Source organism: Colius striatus, chromosome 4 (genome assembly GCF_028858725.1).
Source record: "Colius striatus isolate bColStr4 chromosome 4, bColStr4.1.hap1, whole genome shotgun sequence".
Lineage (NCBI taxonomy): Eukaryota > Metazoa > Chordata > Aves > Coliiformes > Coliidae > Colius > Colius striatus.
The window spans coordinates 91,816,018-91,841,920 of NC_084762.1; the positions used below are offsets into that span (position 1 = coordinate 91,816,018).

At 38.1% G+C, this 25,903-nt stretch overlaps 1 protein-coding gene across 1 annotated transcript in view; it reads right to left on the minus strand.

Moving 5' to 3' along the window:
* The window catches only part of FAM135B (family with sequence similarity 135 member B), a 132,583-nt gene that overhangs the window by 23,927 nt on the left and 82,753 nt on the right, over positions 1–25,903 (minus strand). The window contains exons 7-8 of the mRNA XM_061995282.1: positions 3,616–3,769; positions 696–745 (exon numbers count right to left, since the gene is read on the minus strand). Of these exons, the coding sequence (XP_061851266.1) occupies positions 696–745; positions 3,616–3,769 (204 nt within the window). The remainder of the gene's footprint in view (positions 1–695; positions 746–3,615; positions 3,770–25,903) is intronic.

Below are 25,903 nucleotides of genomic sequence, written 5' to 3' on the forward strand. Positions count from 1 at the left end.
TGGCTGACAAACATAAGCCCACCATTCATAATTGGAGTGTGAATGTACTTCCAGTTGGGTTTGGCTTCAGCTTCCTTCTGTTAATTGTTATCTTGTCATTCTTCCTTATGCTGTATCTCTTTCTAATAAACTGAGCAAATCAAATCTATTAAATCTCTGATTAGAAGAGATTTTTCCCAGAGATCAGCTGACGTTTGCATTTCTTCCTGGTATCCTTGACAACTTGTCTCTGTCTCGCTAGAAGTAAACATGGCAGAGGCAAGTTCAAGAGAGCAGTTCAGTCACTTCTGTGCCAAAACTAGGTTTTTTCCTCCCATAAGCCTCCCTACATATTTAGGCATTTTTATTTGAAAACATATGTTTATACAACCTGTCAAAGTCTCTTTTTTCCTGTCAGCACAAAAACTGCAATTGCACCCAAAAACCTCTTTTTTCTGCATGCTCTGACACTCAGGGCTAGGCTCACTGAAGGATGTTGAAGCAATCCAGCTGGTGACTTGTTAAAAGTGATGGAAATATCTTGTAAGTGACTAATCAAAATTAGGGGAAATCGTTGGCAGAAGAGAAATATTCAAGAAACTTTCTGATGGCACCAAATTCTCATTCTCCCTCCTCTGAATTGGGACTGGGCTGTCTCAGTGCACTTGAAAAATGGACTTGAGAAACAAATAAGCAGATTCGGTTGAAGAAAATACCTGCAGTTCCATACAAAGCTGAGATAACGTCTCTTCCACAGGTAGCTCCTCTGGAGAAAAAAAAAAAAAACATAAAGAGTTCAGGTTTGAGAAGAGGAGATGTGAAATGTTAATGCTCTGCTGTTTATTCACATGAGAAATGGGTCATTTGATATTCTTCCCCAATAGACAAGTTTCAGTCTGAATGTGTGGACTCCACAACTTACTTTGTACTACTAGAGGTGTGAGTACAATTTCTGCTTGCGTAACCTGGACTGTTAAATCTGTGGAAGTTCTGGAACATTGTTGTCCAGACAAAGGCTTTTGATTGTCTATCCTTTCTTCTACTAGAAGTTTGATTATTAGCTTTCAGTATTTACAGCCAACTCCAGAAAATGAATGCAAAGTCTCACTGCTGCAAAATCTGAGCAAATGTTGTGCAAGGTTGATGCATCAAGAAGAGTGTGGGCAGAAGGTTGAGGGAGGTTCTGCTCCCCCTCTACTCTGCCCTGGTGAGGCCTCATCTGGAGTCCTGTGTCCAGTTCTGGGCTCCTCAGCTCAAGAGGGACAGGGAAGTGCTGGAGAGTCCAGCGCAGGGCCTCCAAGATGATCAGGGGACTGGAGCATCTTCCTTACAAGGAAAGACTGAGGGAACTGGGGCTGTTTAGTCTAGAAAAGAGGAGACTAAGGGAGAAACTCATTAATATTTACCAATATCTAAATGGTGAGTGTCAGGAGGTTGAGGCATCTCTTTTTTCTATGGTATCTAGCAACAGTACAAGGGGTAATGAGATGAAGCTGGAACACAAAAAGTTCCATTTAAACATAAGAAAAAACTATTTTACTGTTGAGGTGAGGCTGCCCAGAGGGGTTGTGGAATCTCCCTCCTTGGAGGTCTTCAAGACTCACCTGGACACCTTCCTGTGGGACCTGACTTAAGGGGAGGTGCTTCTGCAGGGGCGTTGGACTAGATGATCTTTAAAGGTCCCTTCCAACCCTACCATTCTATGATTCTATAGGAAAGGACAGACTGAGATGAGTAGTGCCTTGAAAAGACCCATCCTCAGCTGGAAAAAAATGGAAACAGTTGTTCCTACTTTTAATGTCTAACCTAGGCTTTTATTTTTTTTAATGTAGTACTCAGGGAGCAAGAACAAAAAAGAATCCAGAAAGTCTGCTGGGATTTAGAGCCTTTAACTTATTTTAACTATCTTTAGAAACTTATGATGAAATTCATCTGATCAATATAAATGTTTACAACTGAATGAGTCATTTACTTTCCCTCTCTGGTCAGTGGAGAAAGATCAACAAGTACAAGGTGCAGTTCATGCCATCCCAAGGCAGAAAGCACGGCTCGTCAGATAACATCTTTTATTTTCCTAAATGTGCCTGTTTCTTCCCAGTGAATGTAAGGAGACAGATATAAAAATCTGCTCCACATTCATCATGTTGTGTGACTCTTACACCAAGTGATTTTGCTGGGTTTTGCAATAGGCATCAGAAGATTAGCTTTGAAACCAAATCTTCAGTAGATTTTCAGACTGTGAATAAAATGCTGTAAATAGCACACTGCTCAAGAGCCTAAAACGGGTATTTGCATTGAGCAAATTTATATGTGTTACAACTAGCACATTTGCAAATTAAGTGCCTGCTCCAGTACCAGTAGTCATTTGAAAACCAAGTTAATTGTATTTAGAAAGCCAATATGTGCTCTGGGGTAGTTCTCGAGTTGGGGTCAACCAACCATACACAGCTCTGCCATCTCCCAACCTGTAAGTCTGCCAGGTGAGACACAAATCACCTGTTTTATGTGCCTGGTAACCAAGGTGATTGAAGCATGAGTTTTGTTACATGTGGGATTCTGAGAGCTCATAAGTTGAAAATAAAATGTCATTTTATTTTGTTTTTCTTGTAGCAGGACTGAATAACACAGTGTGTTTTTTTGCCACCCTATGAGTTTTAGACTATTTGGAGGAGAAAGATATGATTAGAAGCAAGACATGAAGTAGAAAATAAGGCTATCAAACCCATAAGTCTGTAAAGCATAATATACTATGTTTGCTAGTTCCTGTATCCAAGTATTACACAGTGAAAATGGAGAATGTCTTTTGGTCCCTTTTAAAATCTGCTGGCCAATGCAAACAACTCTTCTAATACTATGATTTTTGCACCATAGCAAACTGATGACTTCAAAACCAGTACACAGAAATATAAAGACACAAAGTCACACAAATGGAATCATGGGCCACATTCCTTGAATGTAAAGAAACAGGTGGGAGATCAGGAATTAATCAAGGATGTGCCCCATTTTCACAGGAGCTCGTGCTGTCACGGCAAACATCCCCCAAATCCAGCCAACCAGCACTTTCACATTGGACTCAACAGGCTTCACCAGCCAGAAAAAAAGCTTCTATCAGTTCCAGAAAATCTATTAAACAGTTGAAAAGCAGAATAATTTTAGAAAACAAGTTGTAATTATGTAATTGGCAGGGAAGAAATACATTGCAAACTGTAAATCAGGGAGTGTATTTCCAAACACTCGTATCACCTTTCAGATTTTTCTGTTCAGTTTTTCAAAAAATGCTTGCTAAAGCAAAGGAAAATATGCTTGAGTCTTCCACAGACTTCATGGCAATTCAGAATTGAAGATTCAAGTCTTCAAAAAGCAAATGAAGCCAGAAATCACTGACAGACAAGCATTTTGAGAAATTTATTGAAATATTTTGCCCCTCTACACATCTGGCTGCATCCTGAAATAGCATTTGCACAAGCTAAGCAGGCAGTCATCTTCAACAAAGTATGCCAAAATAAGCACTGTTCAGAAAACAGGGACAAAAATCCTCTTAAAATCTCTGAACAGCCCAAGAATTTTAGTAATACAATTTGTATTTAAATTCAGCACTGTAAACTTTTCCTTGGTTTTAAATGTCTGTCTGCTTACCCAACTTCAGCTGTGGTAAATCAGGAATCTCCTTCATTATGAGAGCGTAGTACATGTGAAGTCCTCTTTGAGCGTTCAAGAGCAGAAGACAGAGGTCCTTATGCCATTTATATGCATGCTGCATGCAGTTTTCAGATGGGACATAAAAGCTGCCCTGTGTAATGAAAGTATCAAGAAAATAAAACACAGAGATTAAAATCCATGGTCTCCATTTGCCCTAGAGGTTTCCTTTCATTTTTAATCAAATAGTTGGCACCAAAGAGAGATTTTAATCATTCCTTTCTCCTAGTCACCTAACTAGCTAGATGTGTAATCCTAGCAGTATCTCATTCTACATGTACATTGTGCCCAAAACATATCAAAAAAGGTTAAGTCCCGGAAATTCTTTGACATGTACAAAGACCTTCACTCCAAACAGTTCAACAGAGAAGTCCATCTCTGTCTTTCACACATGTTCCACTGTGGAGATAATGTCTTCCAAAAGAGTTGTGCAAAACACACTCTCTGTGGTATAGGAGGAGGGGTGGAAAGGACCATAAAGATGGGTACGTTTGCTTTCCTTCTTCCTTGTGTCTCTCACCCCTTCTGCAAAGGCTGTAGCTCTGTGGGACTGTGGTATGGTTTTTTGTGTGTACTAGAGAAAAAAACCATGAAGATTGCACTGCTATCCTGTCAACAAGTATGACCACCCTGCACTCCAGTATCGCTGCCTAGATTAGTGTATCTCTCATGGGAGGAGCTGTAATTGGCTAGATCATAGAATGTTTAATACAAACATTTCCCAAACAACACATTTACACGTAGAACAGAAGCTGAGTTTACATTAGGGCACCATAAATCAAAAGTTTTCACTTCTGGCAAACACTCTACTTACATAAATTCCTAGTATTCAAATCTGCATTGCTTATATTGAAAATCAAACTGTTTATGGAACTGTGGATTTGTGTCCAGGATTTCCTGGAGAGTTGCATGCAGTACTATGACAACTACCAGGAACAGCTCGTATTTCTGAGGGCTCTGGATGCATTTTACAATTTTTATCCAAAAATGGAGTAGAAAAGTATTTGAGCACTTGTAAACAATGGTTATATCTGGTGGTTGTTCACCCAAACAGGACTATGTTCTCTGTATTGCAGGAGAAGAAAGGGTTCTGAAAACAGAGAAGTGAGAAAGCTTCCTAGGTGCTCTGTCCTTGAACGCCAAGAAATATCAAGTAAATTAAGAATATATCGAGTTCTGCTTTTTACAGTATATAGGTTGCACAGAGGCATCAGGATAGGACTTTCTTTGATGCATGGCTATGGAGAACCATGAGTAATTTGCACTTAGGCCCTTATTAACCGAGTAAGAATACAGTTCCTACATATCAACTAGGTAGATTGCCTTTTTGGATACTGACAGTCCCAGTAGCTATGGATTTCCAGGAGCATCAGCGAAGGCTTACCAATCACACACCAGTGTATCTGTGGTGGTTTTGTCCCTTTGACTTGCCTAAAGCCTGTTTTTCATGCCTTTTAGCTTGAACTGGAATGTTTCCCTCAGGTTCCTAATACAAATCTTTGAGGCATTAACTAGCATTCTGTGGCAGACACAAAGTGAACTGCTCATACGACCCACAGAGAAACGGCTGATGATAATTGATAGAGTTGGTTGTTTTGGAAGGTTTCAAAGCCTTCAGCCTCAGCATGAATCTATTTTATTCTCACCATGGAACACAGAAAAGGGAGCATAAAGAAAATGCTGCTGGAAACAAGAGAAAACTGGAAGTGGATTGATACACAATGTCATGAAAAAAATATGTCCCCTTTTCTAATCAATTTCTCGGGTTTTCCAGGCAAAAACTACTCTGGCATTTAACTGCTACCCTGATGAGCAGAATATGAGAGAGAATTTCATAGTTCATATCAATACTGTAACATGGTATTGCACATGAATACATTGAATAAGACTACAGTTTAATAGGTCTATTTTCAGCCTTTCTTGGCATACATTGTGGCTTAAAACTAAAAAGAAAAAGTAATAGAAAAACCTGAAGGTGGGCTCAAAAAACATGTGAATTAAAGTTGTTTTATATTACTTAGTGTTAGGCTGCATTTTCAAATTTGACCTCAGTTGAATTAATACAAATTCTTAAGAGACCAGATGGTTAAACTTATGGAAGCACAGGGTTTAGGAGAGTATATCTTTGCAATATTTATGCAGTGGCAAAATACAGAATGGAGAAAGATTCTTTATTTAAAAAAAAGAAACAACAAACAAGTAAACCCAATTCATTTGGTGTGTGTTAGTAGCATAACTTGGTCATTATTGTAGAAACTTAGAAATGTGTGTCTGTCATGGTAGGTGCAGAGGACAGAGGGAACATGACATTCTGCTGGGTATAGTGTTGCTTTCTGGTTGAGCTGGCTGTTACAGCACCCTTCTACACACTCCTCTGCAAGAGCTGGAGTTGCTCACCTTGGAGACACGTCTCCTTAGTCATTGTCACTGCCAGCTCCTGCTGCATCTCTCTTCTCCCCTGGTGTTTCCTGATTCCAGAAAACTCCCTTGTACACCACACTAGAGTGTTCCACTGCCAATCATGGCAGCACTGGAGCTGCTCACCTCAGCAATTGAATACCTGTTAAATACTTCATAGTTCTTGCTTCTCAGTGTCCAAATAGAGAAACTAATTTTCCTGTGTCAGGTGAGCACTCAGGTGTACACATTATATCAAAAAGGATATATCACTTAAAGGATGTTTGCATGGTGTCACAAAGAAAGATGTATATATAGCCTTTACTTCTTCATGTCTGTTTACTGAGGAGTGATGACATAAAGGAAGACCCAGCGACTTGTCAGATAAAAGGAACTGCCTAGTATTTTGGAAATTTAAAGCCTCCATCTGCATTTGACAATGTTCTCAAAACCTGGATCTCAACACTGGACTGTCACTGTCCCTTGTCCATTTGTTCTCTAACATGTTCTTCTAGATTTACCCAGCCAAGTAGAATTGCCTACAAAAATCAACAACCCCAAAGAGGTTAAATATTCTTGACAATATCCCAGCTGAATATATTTAAATAAATCAGCCTTTCAATGAATAGTTTTCCTGTGTAATACTCTTTTCAGTCAACAGATTTCTACCATAATTAGAGTGTATTACTTTATAAATGTACTTTTCCTTTATAACAATAGAAAGGAAAATTACTTGAGAAAAGCAAACATTGTAATTAAATAAGCTTCATATCAATTCATTATTCAAATGCAGAGAACAATTTCTGAGTATCCACTTCCAGGGTACAAAATCCGTCTAATATCAAAAGGCAGCAATTGGATTGTACACTTTGTAATATACAGTAAGTTGCTTGTGTTTGTTTTGTATTAACTTCACAAGCCATGGTAACTGTGTGCAATATTCAACAATAGCACTAAGAGCTGGTAAATTAGACCCTTTATGTTTAGTCCCATTCGAAGCCAGTGCTTCGTAATTCAGATTCAAATTCCAATTGCCTGTCAAGAATGTTAAGACACTAAAAAGCCATTCCAGATTGAACAGACAAGTTTTGCCATCTCTAATGGTACTTCATTAGCAGACAAAACTAGTCTACCTTGACTGCTTCTGGTGGACATAAAGGGAGCTGCTTGAGTCAGAGGAATAAATCTCAGCAGTTTCTGGGAGCACAGTGTCTGCTCATTCATCTTCATGCCCATACTGGTCACCTAATATATAAATTTTATTCTAGTTTCAAACCCGATGACCAAGTAGATCCTTCATCTCTGCCTTGGAAACTGCTTTCTGAGATGGGATATTTCCTGTTATTTGGTGTTTGGAAATGGAATTATAGTTATGGCTTGAGCTAATATGCTAGTGTTTACCCCTCTATCATTTCTTAAAAAAAAGCAGGAGGATTAGAAGATAATTTCTGGTAATCAGAGAGATGACTGAAGCATATTAGCAGAATACCCTTTCACTTGTGTAGGAGCACAAATGACAAAGAGAGAGAGATTAGAATGTTGTACTTAAAGAAATAAAAATAAAAAGCAGGAAGAGAACCAGGAGAACGTGCAGCTTATATTATATCAGTTACTTTATGTTTGCTAATTATTTCACAGTGTTTATATTTGCAAAGTGTTGGTTAAAAAAACTCAACCAAACAAACAAAAAAACCCACCCCACATGGGAATTCAGTCTCCTGAACAGCACACTTAGTTTGCTATCCAGAGGATGATGCAGGCTTCCATTGCAAGGTTCCTAGAGTAATCTTAAACTGGATCAGGTGACACTCCCCAGTTGTGCTGAATTTCTATGCCAGTCATACTTTGTTCTGTGTGACCGCTCCAGTACGTGCACCATGCGTTGTTATTGACTATATATGAAACCTCATCCCTGTGTGATCTGATCTAGATGGACCTGCTTGAGCAGGGAGGTTGGACTAGATGGTCTTTAGAGGTCAGTTCCAATCCCTACCATTCTATGACTGTAAGATTCTATGACAATATCTAATCTGGTTATAAGGGACTATTCCAAAAAAATCTCTGCAGGAATGCTTCCTACTTCCTGTTGACCATCCATAAGAGTCTTACCTATGTTCACTTTGGTCACTTCTGCATCAGGAACCTTTCATCAGAATTTCTAGGACAGACAGATTGACTATCTAGGATCTTTGTCACTATATACAAGTTGTATTGGTCACCTTTTCTAGGAGATCTAGAAATGGTAAGGGTTGGTAAGGGTTGGAAGGGACCTTTAGAGATCATCTAGTCCAACCCCCCTGCAGAAGCAGGTTCACCTAGATCAGGTTGCACAGGAACATGTCCAGGCGGGTCTTGAAGACCTCCAAGGAAGGAGCCTCCACACCCTCCCTGGGCAGCCTGGGCCAGGACTCATTCACCCTCTGATGTTTATATGGAACTTTTTTTTTCCAGCTTCATCCCATTACCCCTTGTCCTGTTGCTAGCTACTATTGAAAAAAGGCTGCCCCAACCTCCTGAGACCCACCATTTAGATATTTGTAAATATTAATGAGATCCCCCTCAGTCTCCTCTTTTCTAGACTAAACAGCTCCAGTTATCATACCTTTCCTCATATGAAAGATATTCCAGTCCCCAGTTTTCTCAGCAAGCACTGCATATTCAGTCATGCTGCCTGTGTGTGTGTCACTCTGCCAGTGCACCCAGCAATTTTCTAAATGCTGGATAAATTTATGTCTCTTGGAGAGATAAGAAGAAGTCTGCAAGCCATAAAATGCGTAAAGGTGTGGTAAAAATTGGCAGCCAATAAAGAAAGGGGACTTTAAATAATTTGTCTAACAGAAAGACAAGTACACAAATCCTGATGCTGTCTGGACAATACACCTCTGTGTTCTCCATCTACCAGCAGCAGATCTGTGAACACAGAACTTTCTTGAGGAATGGGTGATAACACATAAACCAATTCCTACAAATGTCATTCCTCTCATATCCAAAAACTGGAAGACAATATGCTTATGGGAGAAAGAGTTATGGAAAATTAGGAAAATTAAGTACCTTCCATAAAACAAAGTGAAACCTAGAAGCAAATACATAAGATAAACAGATATATTGGGCTAGGATGTGGTTGAACAAGCATATTCTATCAACTGAACGAATTTCCTTGCTTGTACTGATTTACTAGTCTGCTATATGATGATTCATTACCCAAAGTTCAAAAATAAAAGGAAATTTCTATTTATCTTTGATTTATATGACACTAGCAACAGTGATCAAAAATGTCAGTTAAGGATAAGAGTTAGAAAGACATTGACAATACATGGAATAATTTATGATTCACCTCTCACTAAATCAGCCATGTAAGTATTTCATAAATAGAAGATACAATTTGACATTTATTTTAACTCTTAAGAGTTCCTTTGTGAAACACTGATATAATAATGCAGCAGAAAGAATCTTTGAGATTGGAGTAAAATGCAATGTTAATTTACACTTTCTATAAAATTGGCAGGAAGAAAGTATTTGACTTGAGAGCCTTGATAATCAGGAACCACTGGGCTTGAAAAAGTGCCATCTCTCTGAATAGGTAGAAGAGAATTATTTGGGTCAGCTGTAAGGATTTTGTCTCAATGTTTCCACACTGTAAGTTTCTGTTCAAAACACAAGCTGTAGGTTTCTTGATTGCAAGTCACAGAGAAAGAAGAAGTGGCCAAGAAAGTATTTGATATGAAAATTTCCACCTATAAATACCATCCTAGTAAAACAAAAATGCTTCACAGATCACATTAATTTTTACTTTAAGCTCTTCTAAGAGAAAAGTCTGGTAAAACATTGACAAAGTTCCAAAAGTCTCATATGGACACTCTCACAACAAAACATTTTGATCTTTCTTTTCAAATAAAAATTTTGGCACTTTTTAAAATGGACTTTTTGGCAAGATCATGCTCAGATTGCAGCCTATCATACAGTCTGAAGGTGGAAAACAAAACCAAAAGCTTTCATCCTTGCACAGGAAGTTTGGTTTGTTGTGGGGTTTTTTCCAGATTTTATTTTAGGGACACTTCACAATTATAAAATTTTGATTGAATAGAAATAAAGTCAAACTCTGAAATAGTCTCAGCTTGTCTCAAGTCTATTTCTCACATCACTTAGAAAACTGAACTTGGATGTACTGTCTGGAGGTCAAGTAGCATCCTATATATCACAGGTGTTTGCAATCACGATGGCTCTTCATGTAAAAGCACACATAGGGTGTTCTATAGAAATCTCTAAACAATTCTGATGATGAATAAGAAGGGAAAGAAATTCCTCCACCTTATCTCTAGGTTTATACTTCACCAGAGAGAAAATTAAAGCCATAAAAACATTTCTTTAGCAGTAAATTAAGCAGTGGGGAAGACAGCTCATGAATGTTAGATCAGGTGTCTGACAGGAGGTATACTTCTTCCAAGATGAGCACTGAATCATCTGGTACCAAAAAAGTCAGATGCTTTCCTTTCCCTCTGTTGGATATGGGTATGATAATGACACATATTAGTCCCTATCTTCATCTTGTTGTTTTAAAGAGTCTGTGTAGGGAACATTCTTAGAGCACTCTGAAGTATCTTTTGGCCAAGAAAGGATATAGTGTTAATGAATAATTACTTTATGGGAAAAAAGAACATTGGCTGATTTTCAAATTGTTTGAAAATAATAGTTTATGCAAGAACGGGGCCAGCTTAAATGACAGATAGACAGATATAGTTATGTATAAAGCTGGTCTTTAGATATAATCTTAAACTTAATATTTGTAATTATGCACATATGCACATGTGGTGTAAATTCTGACCTCCTAAACAGAATAACACAGTGGAGACATCAAAAAGGACCTTAGTACATTGCCATTCCTGATTAAAGAGAGTCCATGCTGTTTACTCACAGATAAAGTGAATCCATCTCTGTTTCTGTGATCAAACAAGGACCCCTGAGCTGAGAAACTGCCTTGTTATCACATATCACTGCAGGCAGCAGGTATAAAACCAGTCCAGTTTTAAAAGGACACTTCATAAAGTCATAGAAAGGTAGGAGTTGGAAGGGACCTTTAGAGATTATCTAGTCCAACCGCCCTGCAGAAGCAGGTTCACCTAGATCAATTGTTAACACCTTTTGCCTCTCCCACCTGTAAGTATTCATTCACACACAGAGAGGCAGATTCTGTTCAGTGGTGAAATGGAATAGTGATATGAGAACTGACATTCAGAACAACAGAAACTACAAAAACTATTTTCATTCAACTTTCATACATAGCAATAGGGAAGGATATTTTCAGCTGCTGCTCTGGCTGGGCTGTAGGTGGCTTTATGCTGTGGAATCATGAAGGTTAGCAGCTAGCTGATAGAGGAATTTTTCTCCTTACAGTACTTTCTGACACTAAATACACGATCAAACAAACAAATAAGTAGATGTGCACTTCTCAGAATTTCATAGGATCCTAAGAGTTTTGGTTTAGAAAGTTTTCAATTAATGGCAGAGATGTCAATGATCAAATCTCCCACACATGTCTCATTTTGCTCACATAAGAATGGTGAGATCGGTATCGGGCAAAAGTTTTATATCTGGACTGTAAGTATGTCCAGTTCAGCTTTTCACCCTGGACTCCCTTCATAGCACACAGAGAGAAAAAGCCAATTTTGGAACACAGTACATCCCATTTACTTCAAGTGTTAGTGTTTTAATGTGTTATTCTCTAGAAATGCTCCTTGCTTTCCAGAGACTGTGTAGAAAGTGAAAGTAAAGCAGAAGCTCAGATGCAGAAAAGTCAGAGTTGGGCAGAGAAGTTTCACTCCAGCACTTACTGAAAAAATATGAAAGTAATTCATACAGTTTCAAACTGTCCTTTCATAGAGAATTGAGATATTTTAGTACTTAGAGGTAACACAGCGTCTAATTTAATTTGCTTTCTTAATTCTCAGGCTTTTGAAGTAAGAATCAGGATTTAATTGCAGGTTTATATTTGTGTCAGTCTGGAAATACTGAAATACCAATGGCAATAAAAACACACAAAGAGTAACAGGTTCTGGTTTTCTAAAGTAGTTGTCATCTACAGAATCTGAAGTGTATCATAAATAAGTCAGTACCATTTAACAGTTTTACATTTGAGAAAACTAGTGCTCTGAAAGATTATCTAAGCAACTCTTTTCAGGAGCAGGCAGAGGCCAAGAACAGTGGGACATCCTGAATTTGAATGGATATGTTCTTCCCACAAACAGTACTAATATTTCAGACATAATGATACAGATTCTTCACCCAGCAGTAACTGCTGGCTCTAAGGACCTGACAACGAGTCCCAGAGCTTGGAAATATCCTAACTTAAAGAAAAAGCATGAACTAGAGAGACTTGAGAAGAGGTGGGCAGGGAAGTGAAGGTCACGTCTTCTGTTGGTCTCATAGGGTTCCCTGTAGGAAGCTTTGGCCATGGCTGATGTCAATTGAAGATACTTTGCAAGAGCATGTAGGCTAGTTTGGACCCATCAAATTGTTAAAACCAATTCTCTTGCAGATGCCATTTATCTCATAGCGTTTGGCCCAACATGCCACTAAACACAACGAACTTTTATCAGCCTGCACGCACGCAACAACTTGGCTCAGCATTGCTTTCTGATGCACAGACCCAGAGCTGCTGGTCACCAAAATGCTCTTTATTTAATAAAAGCAGCTGAGAGGACCACAGCTTCCTATTTAGAAATGCCAGACTCTATTAAATACTACCAGTCACTGCCAGAGAGAAAGTGACTTCAGGCTTAGATCTCCATTCACGTATGGTTAGAGCTACAGGAATAATTGATTTTACAGTTTGATGCCCAGACTGGGAAAAAAAAGAACGTTAGGTCAACTTTGAAAGAAACAATTTCCTTGTTCAGAGGGAAGGGAAATACCTTTTCTTTTTTAAAAGTATTATAAAAAGTGCTTGCAAGCTATCTCATTACTGTAGCTTCACATTTCAAGCACATTTCTTAAGCAGCATAACAGACCTTGTACACTCTCCTAATGAGCTACAGATATGAGTTAAAACATACCTTAAACACATCTGTACATTGTAAAGCTAGATAAATTGCCATGTACTGAATCACATTGCATAGTTCAGTATTGCATATCCATGTTTTAAGCTGAGGAACAGTAAACAGTAGCATGCTGCGAGGGTCTCTCTGTAGAAAATTTATTTCAATCTATTACAATATTTGTTCTTTTTCACAGTTTCCTACAAAGGTGTGGGACTGAACTCAGTGACTGCATCACCCCTTTTCTATCTCTGACCACAGCATTTAGGCTCTCCAACTTGTTAGGGAAACGGCACACCAATGGGCTGCAACATTTAAGAGAAAAAGGCTGACTTTACATCCTCTGTTTTGAGAAATAACCCAAGGTCACACTGCACTTGTCCCACTGCTATTCCTTTTGGGCTTTCTGAAATTTGCTTCCTTTTTTGACCTACCAAAATGTTCACAGAACTTGACTCAAAGTTGAATATCATAGTGATCAGATATTTTATGAGTTCTATTTTTAATGTAGAGTATTATCGCTGGAATTAGAGGAAGAGGGTCCTGACCGATATCCTGCCACTAAGCACAGGGTCAACTCAGCAGTCTCGTTAAAGAAATCCACCTATAGCAACCAAGCTTTGATTCAAGAAACTTTGTTTATTCAACAGAGCATGACAATGAAAACGTAGCTTTGACCCAGTGAAATTTCCCAACAAACTGCTTCAGTTGTATGAAGATCTTGAGATAACAGCACACAAAGCTGCCATTTTAAGCCTAGAAAGCTCAACCACTTTCCATCCTGCTTCTCTCTTAAAATAAAAATATATTCAACTACAAATATGTCTATATATAGAAGAAGAGTTAATCACTTCAAACATGAGAACACCAACTTATCACAAGGTAAAGGAGGAATTTTTAGTGTTACTGCAAAAAATTGGTTATTCTGAAGACTGTTTCCTAAATCTGGAGGTTGTATAAAAGATGTCAGCCAGGAAGTTCTGGTATTTATGATCCTGGTGATACACAAATCCTGCCCAAGTTATACACGGCAGTGACTTGAGCTAAAGACAGGTTTTTGAACTGAAAGATGAGCTCATCGGTGCAGCCTATTGACTATGTATCAGCATTGCCTATAAGCAAGCAGAGGCAAAAAAGCCCACAGCTAGCAAGTGAGGAGTTTGCTGACAAAGTGGATATGGATCTTGATCTATGGGATAGATGGAGAAATTGGATGGAGACTTAAGACTAGAGTCTTACTTTAGAAGATGAGTGACAAGAAATGGGAGGAGATGGTTACTCCAAGAAGTAGTATTCTGTTTCTGGATCTCTGCTTTCATTACTGCTGTAAGATATCCAAGTAGAAATAGAATTTGCTTCTCAGATGACATAGAGATGAAAGTGTTTGACGTTTATGCAGAGGGAAAGACTCAAAAGGCAAAGATAGGAATCCTCTTGTCCAAAAAAAGGAATGTATAAATAACCAGATAGGACAAAAGTGCAGAAAGTATACTAAAAAGATTATCACAAAGCAAGTCTCATTTAAATGAGGTGATGAATTTATTTCCAATTCACCTTTTTTTCAGAAAAGACCTTGAAGAGTTTGAGGACCAACATTCAAGCACCATGCTATATAAAATAAAGAGATATTTCCTTTTCTTGGAGAAAGCAGAATTCAAAGAGTCAGGACAAAAACCAAAACAAGCAACAGAAACAACAACAACAAAGACAAACAAAATAGGATCTCTATGCCTTAAGCGTTGCCTACATTCTTTATCAATCTAATGATCTGAGCCTTTGCTCTAATCAAAACCCACTGGTATTAGCTGTGGGGAACATAAATCTACTGTCTTGCAGTGCAGCATGATGACATCAAGAAACTTGTAATTATTTTAATAGAAAGGGTTTAGGGACACGAGCCTCTTAGGATTTGTGATATGTTGTCATTCCTGCCTATGAACAGGGTGTTTATGAATTGCACCATTTGCTCTTTTCACACTACTGCAGGTGGCCAAGTTCATTTTGAATCCTGTCATTCTGCTCACAATGGTTTGACTTCTAAAGTGACTTTTACAATAGGGATTATATAAAACTACCTCGTCAGTGGGTCATTTCAGTTCTTGATCACACAGAGCCTCATAGGAGAGAAGGGATGTGACACCAACCATGCGCACTCGAATCTATTTATTTGAGAGCTTTGCCCAGAGTTCAGTGTGGAGACCTCTATAATCAGAGCAGTTGCTGCATGCTGGTTAATTAGCTTTGTGTTCACAAATGGAGATAAAAATTAGAGCAATCATAACACTGTTTCTGATCTCTTCCTCAGTTTGGTAAATTTAAACATTAGTAACATTGTCAAACAATGGCTAAAGAGGAAATATTTAGTTGTCTTTTGGCAGTGACAAATTACTTCAACCTTTATGGGTTCATTTTTATAAGCAGTGTGACATTTCGTTACTAAGGCAGGTTTTTTAATGTATTGTTTCAGTCTGTTACAGAGCCACAGTGTTAAAAAGTAAGTTCCTATGAGTCATATGCAGGTGGAAAGAAATCATGTCTCTATTGATAGCACTATTATATTTTATTATTTGCAAATGTTCTTGCCCACCTTCCTGTTTCTACTTGGTTCATGATTGATTTCTCATTTTTCCTCAAAGATGTGAGCAAAATATGCTGATTTGTATAGGTTCTGCCTATCAGAACAGAAGTCCAACAAGTCTTGTGTTTTGCAATTGATCACAGAAAACTATCACTCACTGGAGAAGCAGAGATAAAGAAAAGAAACCCCTGACAACTTCAGAAATTGGATAAGTTCAAGCAAAGTCTTCCTCAAATTGCCCAAATATTGGCTTATGGCACAGCCTTCACAGTTCCCATCTTTTCTGAACAAAGGCTGTAGGAACTGTCAGTGCTGTCATTTTACACAATTGCAGCAAATCCTACAAAGCTCACAGAAGCACCTTCTGGCAACTTGTAATTCCAGCTATCCTATAGTCTATAAAAGTTGTGAAAAAAGGAATCCTTTTGTTGTTTCTATGCTAGGTTACCTGATTTTTGCCCATTACTTCATTGTGAAAAGTAATCAACAGAAGATCCTTTGCAAGATCTTGCAAGGTTTGTTGTGAAACCAAGTAAGGCAAATCAATTTCCATTCCTTTCCCTGTTGTTTTGCTTAAGATAATTCTGTGGCTCAGAGAGTTCCATTATTCAGATAATTCAAGTGACCAGATGATACTCATTGTTTTAAAAACCTGTTTTTCATTTTCTGCATTATTACTTTATTTCTGCTAATCACTCCCCAAAATAATAATTTATAGCCCTATTACAGGCACCCTCCTTCTTGCAAACAATGAGTCTGCACAAAGAACGTTCTGTTCTAGCCCAGGTGTTATAATGCTGGCCTGTTTTCTTTGATGGGGAGGGGAGATGGTTTCAGTGCCTTTTGCTGCCAGAAAACAGCTCCATGTCTAATGCTATCATTATATTACATCCCCGAAGTCTTCACTTATGACACTCTCACACAATGAATCATTTATAGCTCTTTGACATGCATGCAGATATACATCAAATGGCAAAGGCAATTATAAAACAATACACAGTCTTTTTTATCACTTTAGAAATCCACAGTTTCTATTTTAACACTGAAACAGTGGTAATGGCTAATCAGAAACTTTCTTGGGTATGTGATTTTAAGGCAATTATATTAATTTGCTATAATTTACTGCAACAAAATGGGGAAGTTTTCAATAGCTGGAACTGTATAAATTTGCATAAGTCTTACATTTTCACAGGTTCATTTTCCTAGCCCAGTAGATACCTGCTGTATTATGCATAGTATATATACCAGTCCTCAAGTAATTTGCACTCAAAGACAATCAAATTTCATGAGCCATGAGTAGCTTACCATTTATTCTACAGGCCATCAATTTATGGCTTTAAATAAAATACTTCTAGTGAGTTCAGTAGAGGAGACAGAGGGTTTTACTGACAGCTCTGGAGAGTCAAATTGAATTTGTTTACAAAAGAAACACAAGATGTAGAGCAGAATAACTGCTTTACTACCCCCAGGAATGTGATTTAACACTGCTTTAGAGGAACCCCTCTGTCCTGTTCAGGCTTTCACCCTTACTTCTCATCAACCAACTCTATCTACCAATGCCAAGTAGACCTAATTCTAACTTAGACATCGCAAATTACTTTGAGACCTATCAAAAATCTGCAAGATTAAAAAGTCTTTGGTCATCATAAAGCAGACATGATTTTCTCTTTCATGTGGAAAAAGTTTGGGAACATCTTGGGAGATATTATTGCAGCTTTTCCATATTTAAAAGGGGCTTATAAGGAAGACAGACTTTTTAATAGGGCTTGTAGTAACAGGACAAGGGCTAATGGTTTTAAACTAGAAGATGTTAGATTTAGACTAGATACAAGGGAGAAATTTTTTTACACTTAAGAGTAGTGAAACACCAACACAGGTTGCCCAGAGAGGTCATAGATGCTCCATTGCTGGACATATTCAAGGTCAAGTTGGATGGGGCTCTGAGCAACCTGACCTAGTTGAAGATGTTGTTGCTCATGGCAGGGGTTTGGACTAGATGACCTTTAAACATCCCTTCCAATGCAAGTCATTCTGTGAACATGATGAGGTGGAAAAGTGGGAGTAGACTATTGGTCTAATCTGACTTACTAGAAACCAGAGGCTACAGGTGAAGGATACTGCAGCTTCTTCACACTTCAAGACACAACCAGCTCTCCTGGGATTATAAATATAGTGACTGAGAGCATAGACAGCATCAATGCACCAGAATCCATTCAAACATCATACTCTGAAACTGAGAACAGCCAAGGTAAATACAGTTGTAAACCCAGACTGACTGAAAGTTTAATTTCTCAAGTGTTATGTCAGTCAAAGAAGTAGTGTAAGTACATACATGTCTGACTATGTCTAGCTTACCCTAAATAACACTTCAGAAACAGGTTTTCACCTTAATACTCCTGTGTCTAAAAGCCTGTATACTCACACACCTTTCTTGGTTATGCAGTTTCACTATATTTTTTTTTTCCCACTCATCAAAACACTCCAGTACAGGCTCTGAACCTGTGATTCAGTCAAATCAACTTCAAAAGCTATTCTTGTATGAAGAAATTATTCTTATCTTGCCACAAAGCTTAAAAAAAACACTTTTTCTGTATTGACCAAACCTTTTATTTTATTTTGTTTGCCTCTATCTTGCAATAATTTTGAGACTTGATCACACTGATCAAATCTCAAAACACTCTGAACCATCTCCATTCTCTTAGTCCCCTTTTTTTTTCTCTTTGTCAGGCTGGTGAAGCTTGTCTGATCCTCAGAGCAGGGGCAGTTGTTCATGTACAAGCTGATGTTGCTGTGGTTTTAAGTATTTCTCCCAGGCACTGCATCAAAACTTATAATTCATATTAGTCCTGAAACTGTTTCGTGGGTCATTATGACTGGTGTGATGGCTTTGAGCAGAGGTACAGGCTCCTGCTGTCACTAGAAGATTTGTTTCCACAAAACAAGACAAAATGGTTGGAAAAAGAGAGAATCTCTTTTCTCATTCCCCAGTCCCTGAGCTGCTGTCTGGGACATTTGCCAACAGCAAAGAGTTGGCTTCCAGATGATGGATCTCGACTGTGCTGTTGTTGGCAGCTGTGCTCCTGTTGGAAAGGCCATCAGCTTGGAAGCTATCAGAGTTGATTAGGTCTCCTTTCATGAACCCTCTCATCATCACTCAGTGGGAATTATTGTACTGTTCTTTAGGGCATATGAAGATAATTTTTCAACAAAGTACCAGTGGGAAAAAAAATACTGAGAAGAAAGAAAAACTGAATGATAGAGTACTCTATCAAAAGGCAGAGAGCAGCCAAGTCCATTTCCTATAGTGAAGAGTAGAAAGGCTGTTCCTGCTGTTCATGCATTCCATTTCAGGGAAGAAAGAATGAAACATCTGTCTCAACTCTCCTCCTATAAACTTTCTTAAAAATCAATGCCAAAATCTGTAGAAAGGGAAAACTTCAATTAAAAGAATGTTGGTCAAGTGAATGACTGTACAAACCACGCCACAGGATTTCAGCCTGAACTTGAGGAATTATGGTGATAGGAGACAAGTAAGGTCTTTAATATAGGACTGTGATAGCAGTTGTGAAAGAAAAACAAATTCTCCATGATTAGCCTGCCTTTTACCTATCTACACAATTACTATAGATTAGCCAAAAAAATCACCTTCTTTTCAGTTGTATAAGTGTGTGATTGACTTATTCACAGTGATATGAGGAAAAGTGGGGAGATTTGTAAAGTAAATGCAGGAGTCCGATTCTTTCCACTACAAAAGTGTTTCAGAAAAATAACAACAAAAACACTGTGAAAAGTGAAATTTCCTCTACAAATTCAATTGGTTTTCAAAAGGAACCAATTACCAGAGCAATACAAGCAATTCTTGAGGATTTTCTCCAGGAGACTTCATCACCATCCCGTCTGGAGCCTCACAAGACTCTCCAGATGATTTCATGACATTTGCATTCAATACCCACAGTGAAAAGATTGCAAAGCTTTTTCTACACCATGATTTAGGCCTATTCTCAAATTAATGTCCATTTTGAACTCTACCATAATGCAGATAATTACTTTGCTATTCCCTGCATATGTCAGATCAAAAAGTAAGTGCAACAGAAAGGAAATATGCCAATGATTAAAGAAACTAGTTCCTGTCACATTATTAGTTACCTAGAGCTAGGAAATCATTTAGATCTTTCCAAAGATCAACCATTTATCTTCAGGCAACTGAAGATAAAAGAATTCATCAGTAACTATCACAAATGGTGTCCTGAACACACTGATTAAAGATTCTTGTCATTATATCTTATAAAGAACAATATATCAGTTCCCCATTATTTCAGAATAATTATGTTTTACACATCTACAAGAGTCCAAAATGACCAACTAATGACCATGGCATAAGAAAGACACTGAAAGAATCCAGTTCCTTTAAAATCACTCATTACAAACATGTGCTAACACATGAAAGATGTTCTTTCCATACCACACTCACATCACAGCAGGTAAGTCTGACATCAAATATAAAATCATTTGCATGTAAAACTGACAATAGCTTATATCACAATTTCATCAATACTTGGGCAATCTGAAGCAGTTAGAGTAAGTAGAAGTAAAAGCTGTTTTAAATACTGCTTTAAAAATATATATTTTTTAAATAGTATATGCCAGCTATTTCACATACTCAGATTTAAAGTTGGTAAAATCAGAAACTTAACTATGAATTAAGGTTGTAAATAATGAAGCATTGTCTGTGAAACATCTTCTTTGATCTTTTAAGGAAAAAATAAGAAATAAAACAAAAAGGTTAGGTAGCTTCACAGCCCTCTAGACACATTGGATCCCCTCATTCTAGCTGGAGAGAGAGAACCTCTGCTGGTTTCAAAAAAAGAAAGAAAACCACTCATTGCCCTGCCTTTAGAAAGAAGCAGAAGCATTTTAGTTTGTTCAAAAGTTGTAGTTCTTTTGCAAAGACACCACTGTTTTTTTGCATGTCTTGACTTCCCTCTCCCTCAGCCTTCGCCTTTTGCCCCCATCTCCCCTTGTCTTTGTCTGTCTTACTCATACAGTTTTATTTTGGGGTCAGAGCACAGCAGACTCCCTGAAAATAAAAAGAAACAATGGAATTAAGATCGAAAGATGGCTGCTGTGCCAATAAGTAAATAATTTTTAAAAAGGATAACAGGAATCTATTATCCTTTTTAAAAGGACTGAGCAACACGGTCCCTATGCCTGAATAGGAATGAAGTTTGCAGCTCTGTATTCCTTTTCTCACAGTTAAGCTGGGATTTCAGGGCATGCTACAATTCCAACAATGGATCCTACGTGGGCTGTTCTCTGATGCACAACCTTCCCTTTTCAAGAGCTGAAAAAGTGAAGTATTGTGGCCAAAGAGTCATAACTATACACAAGAGAAGAATAATGAAACAGATGACTCCTGTGTGACATAACATTGTCGGTTTGAGTAATGTTTTGGTGTTAGGCTGAAACAGCCTAGGGTTTTTATATGCTGCTGAAAAGATGAAAATATTAGCAAACTGTCTGTGGAAAAGAATTCTTATCATCAATACAATTCCATTTGAATGACACTCCTAGTTCTTCCATTATGCCAGGCATAAACTTACGTCTTTTGGGATAGTTCCATCAATGCTAGATGGAAGAAGAACACTTCTTATCAAACTCCAGTGCCTTAGTAATGGGAAGTCATATGATTAATCAATCTGATTCCTTAGAAGTCAATTTATCTGCAGTGCAACTGCTATCCAAATGAAAATAAGATTACTGTGAGTACAGTTTATTAATAACCCCAGTATGTCATTGACTCAACCTGATTATAAGACAGCAGGCATGTGACGTGCAATATTACAAAGATACTAAAACAGTGTGACAAAAGTGGATACAGAAGTGTATGGAACAAGAAGTGTATGGTACAGGGTATGTAAGTGACCATTCAATTTTCAGTTCTTCAAAGAACATTTTACTTTATTGTAGATGTAGGATCTGTATATATTTTACAGTGTCCAGCTCTTATGTCTGCTGAGATCACCTGAAAGCATGAGTCAGATACAGACCTTGTAACATCAGAAACAACCTCTTGAACTTCCCCACAGGGAAAAGTAATTTAGCAGACACAAAGAGGAATTCAGATGCCCCTGAGGGAAGCCAGTCATACACAGTTCATGAGTCTGTTTTATCCCACTAGATCTCATTAATAAGGGGGATCTCATTAATATTTATAAGTATATAAATGGTGGATGTCAGGAGGTTGGGGCATCCCTTTGTTCTATTGTACCTAGCAACAGTACAAAGGGTAATGGGATGAAGCTGGAACATAAAAAGTTCAATTTCAACATAAGAAAAAACTATTTCACTGTTGAGGTGAGGGAGCCCTGGCACAGGCTGCCCAGGGAGGGTGTGGAGGCTCCTTCCTTGGAAGTCTTCAAGACCTGCCTAGACAAGTTCCTGTGTTCCTCCATTTTTATCTAACAACAAAAACTACTAATTCAATAAGAAATATCTTTGCTGTCTTAATCATACTTGAAAGGAAATGTGTAGTACAGAGAGAAAATATTAGAGAAGGAGGGAAGGAAGAATGGAGAAAGGGAAGATCTCTGTTCTCTGGGTAAGTGACTGTGAAAAGAGTAGAAAACTTAAGAAATAAATCACCAAGATTTAAATAGGAGAGCTAAGGAAAATGGACATGTACAATCAAAAACCTCTGGCATTTAATTAGACTCCACACTAAGAAGTCAGAAGCACAGAACGAGAAGCCTTCAGGATCCATCATTAAGCAGTGGTGCCTCATCAGTCCAAATGAAGCAGATTAGCTCAGGAAACGGCAAGAGGAACTGATGATTGATTCAGACTTTCTTTAGAAGTGAAGGCAGTCACTTGCACTTTCATTAAAGAAAAAGTAAACCAACTACATAAACTAGGTAAGAAATTCCATGGTAATTTATAGTCCTAAAAAGAAAATTAGCTCTCTGATGCACTTACGTGTTATGAGGAATAAAGAGGTAAAATTAGATGTATGAGTTAGAGATGAAATGTAAAGATGTCACAGATGGAGTCATGCACTTCACTCATAAGAGAGAAATAACACTAAACTTTATTGATGAACAGTAGTGAGTTAAAGTTCAATAGTAAATGCAACAGTGGTTTAAAAAGTTTTGGTGGAAAGGTACACTTAATCATTTACTGCATAGAGACAGACCAAACTGCCAGGGATATATGACTCACATTGAGTCATGAGGTTCAGAAAGGACCTTCTTTCTTTCTGAACGCCTTCTCAAAGAGGATTCTAAATAGAGCTGGATTCAGTCCTAGTCCCAGACAACATAAGAGTCCTTTACTTTGCATTCAAGGGATGTCTGGAAAATATGACTTAGTAGTATGAATATCAGATTTCAGCATAATTCTGGCTTTCCTGAGGTCCTATTCCCACTGTAAATCCAAACACTACTCTACTGAAGATATGTGTTCAAATCTTGTCTGAACCATGTGTGATGGGTTGTCGATGTCTGGTCACCAGGTGCCCATCAAGCCTATCACTCCATTTCCACAACAGAACGGGAGGGGAAAAATACAATAGAGAGCTCATGGGTCAACATAAGGACAGGAAGATGACTTACCAATTACTGTCACAGACAAAACAGACTCTACTTGAGGAAATTAATTTAATTTATTACAAACTGAACAGAGTAGAATGAAGAATAAGTATAAAACTAAAACTACCTCCCTTTTGGGCTGTGGTTGTTCAGCCCTGGTTGGGTGCCAGGTGCCCACTAAATTATTCTATCATTGCAGCTGGGGAGGAACAACCCCATGCACCAGGATAGGCTGAGGATTACCCTGCTGAAGAGCAGCTCTGCAGAGAGACCTGGAAGTCCTGATTGATAATAAACTATCCATGAGCCAGCAATGTGCCCCCATGGGCAAGAAGGCCAATGGCATCCTGGGATGCATCAAGAAGAGCGTGGCCAGCAGGTCAAGGGAGGTTCTACTCCCTCTCTACTCTGCCCTGCTGAGGCCTCATCTGGAGTCCTGTGTCCAGTTCTGAGCTCCTCAGCTCAAGAAGGACAGGGAACTTCTGGAGAGAGTCCAGTGCAGGGCCATCAAGATGATCAAGGGTCTGGAACATCTTTCATATGAGTAAAGGCTGTGGGAACTGGGACTGTTTATTCTAGAAAGAAGGAGACAGAGGGGAGATCTTACAAACATTTACAAATATCTAAATGGTGAGTTTAAGGAGGTTGGGACATCCTTTTTTTTCTATTATATCCAGCAACGGGACAAGGGGTAATGGGATTAAATACAAAAACTTCCATTTAAACATAAGGAAAAATTATTTCACTGCTGAGATGAGGGAGCCCTGGCACAGGCTGCCCAGGGAGGGTGTGGAGGCTCCTTCTCTGGAGACTTTCAAAACCTGACTGGATGTGTTCCTGTATGACCTGTTCTAGTTGGACTTGCTTTGGCAGGGGGATTTCTAAGATGATGGAAAACACAGAATTGTACATGAAAATTAGAAGAATCCAAACTCATCTTTGCAGAAATTAAAACAAAAACAAAGCAAAAGAGAAAAACAAGATAGGTCAACATTAACTCTTTCACAGCATTTCATGATATGAAAAGAAACTGACAAAATTAAAATTCATTTTTCCCATGTCCTACTGCTCAATGAAGCTTTTTTTTTTTGCCTTGGACGACAAGATACATTAATTGTTCTAGCCCAGATTCAGTTATTTGCATCAAATCAAAATAGCTTACAAACAAACAAAAGTGTGTTATCCCTTGAGTTGAGGTATTCAGCAGTTTCAGTTTGGACATGTAGTAGGCATGGTCCAACCAAAAATACAGTGAGTAGAGAGATCTCCAGCTTTCATTTCAAGAAAAAGCTAGGACCCATTCTCATGCCCACATGGACACTTCCATAGTGTAGCTGAAGTTACATTTACCAATCACATTCAAACAACCTGGAATTGAATCTACAGATTTAAGGGAAGTAAACTTGACCTAGTGGAAGTATTGAAACACTGTAAGAAACAATACTATTCTTCTTGCAGCTTCTTATGGCTTGATATAAACTCCCACATAAACCAGCAGTCAGTCACAAAATCCTTGTGAGTTTTACTCTCCCAATAGTTTCGTTTCTAGCTCTGAGTTTTTATTTTTAAGGTTAAACCAGGTGAAATAGTCTTCACACTTTATCATACATCATGGATTTCATGTTCAAAAAGGCCATCACAGTTTATTAAAATAAAATGCTCAGATCAAAACCAGATATTGTGGCTTCCAGAAGTTTCTTAAGCTAAGCAAATGCACATCTGACCATGTGGAGGTGGAGTGTGCAGCATTATATTTATGACTGTTTAGTGTATGACATTATGACCTGCAGGCTAGCAGAGTGTTAAAGCTGGTTCATGATAGAGTGCTTTCATTTTGGTATTTAATAGATCACCTGCTAAGATAATGGTTATGCTGTCATTTCATGTAAAAAAAAAAAAATAGCAGGAAAAAAAGAAGCCTATGATCAAAGATTAGCAAACTGAGATAGAATGAAAATAGATCTTGCAGCTAAGGAAACATTTGGGAAAGAAATAAAGTTTCCTAATCCCAGCAGGCCAAGTTTTTTACATAGAGAGTAAAAAGAAAAATGGGAGTGTAGTTAGCTTTTTCATTTATCTTCTTACAATTGAGATTGATTGGTCCAGAGGATAAGGAAAAGTAGGAAAACACTCGCTGAAGAAGACTCTCTCTTGTGTGATGTACAGAGATGTACAGAGATGTTCAGAGATTAGTCTACAAACACTTGAATCAGTTATTTAAATTTATATGATACAACTGTCTACCAGACAGGCAGAGGTCGAGGTCAATTTGTTTGCCAAAAGCATACAGTGACTCAATGGTACGGATAGCAGCCTCAGGCCAAACACTCTCTCAGCCTGAGTTAATTCCCTGGTAGTTCTTTTGCACCAACTGCTCTAGGCTAGTATATTTTTAATATTTATACAGAACAGAACAGCTTTGACAGGAAAGGTTGAAGAAAGCTGAGGGCAGCATGTTAAGCAGAACCCTTGAATCTGAGTTTCTTAACAAGTTAATGATTTCAGCATTCTGGGTTGAGTTTCTAGATCTGAGGAAACATTTCTGACCAAAAATAACCACTTAAGTGAGCACTTAAAAAAAACCAAAAGCAAACCAAAAGCAAACCAAACTACAAACTCCTAATTAATCATTATTTTCC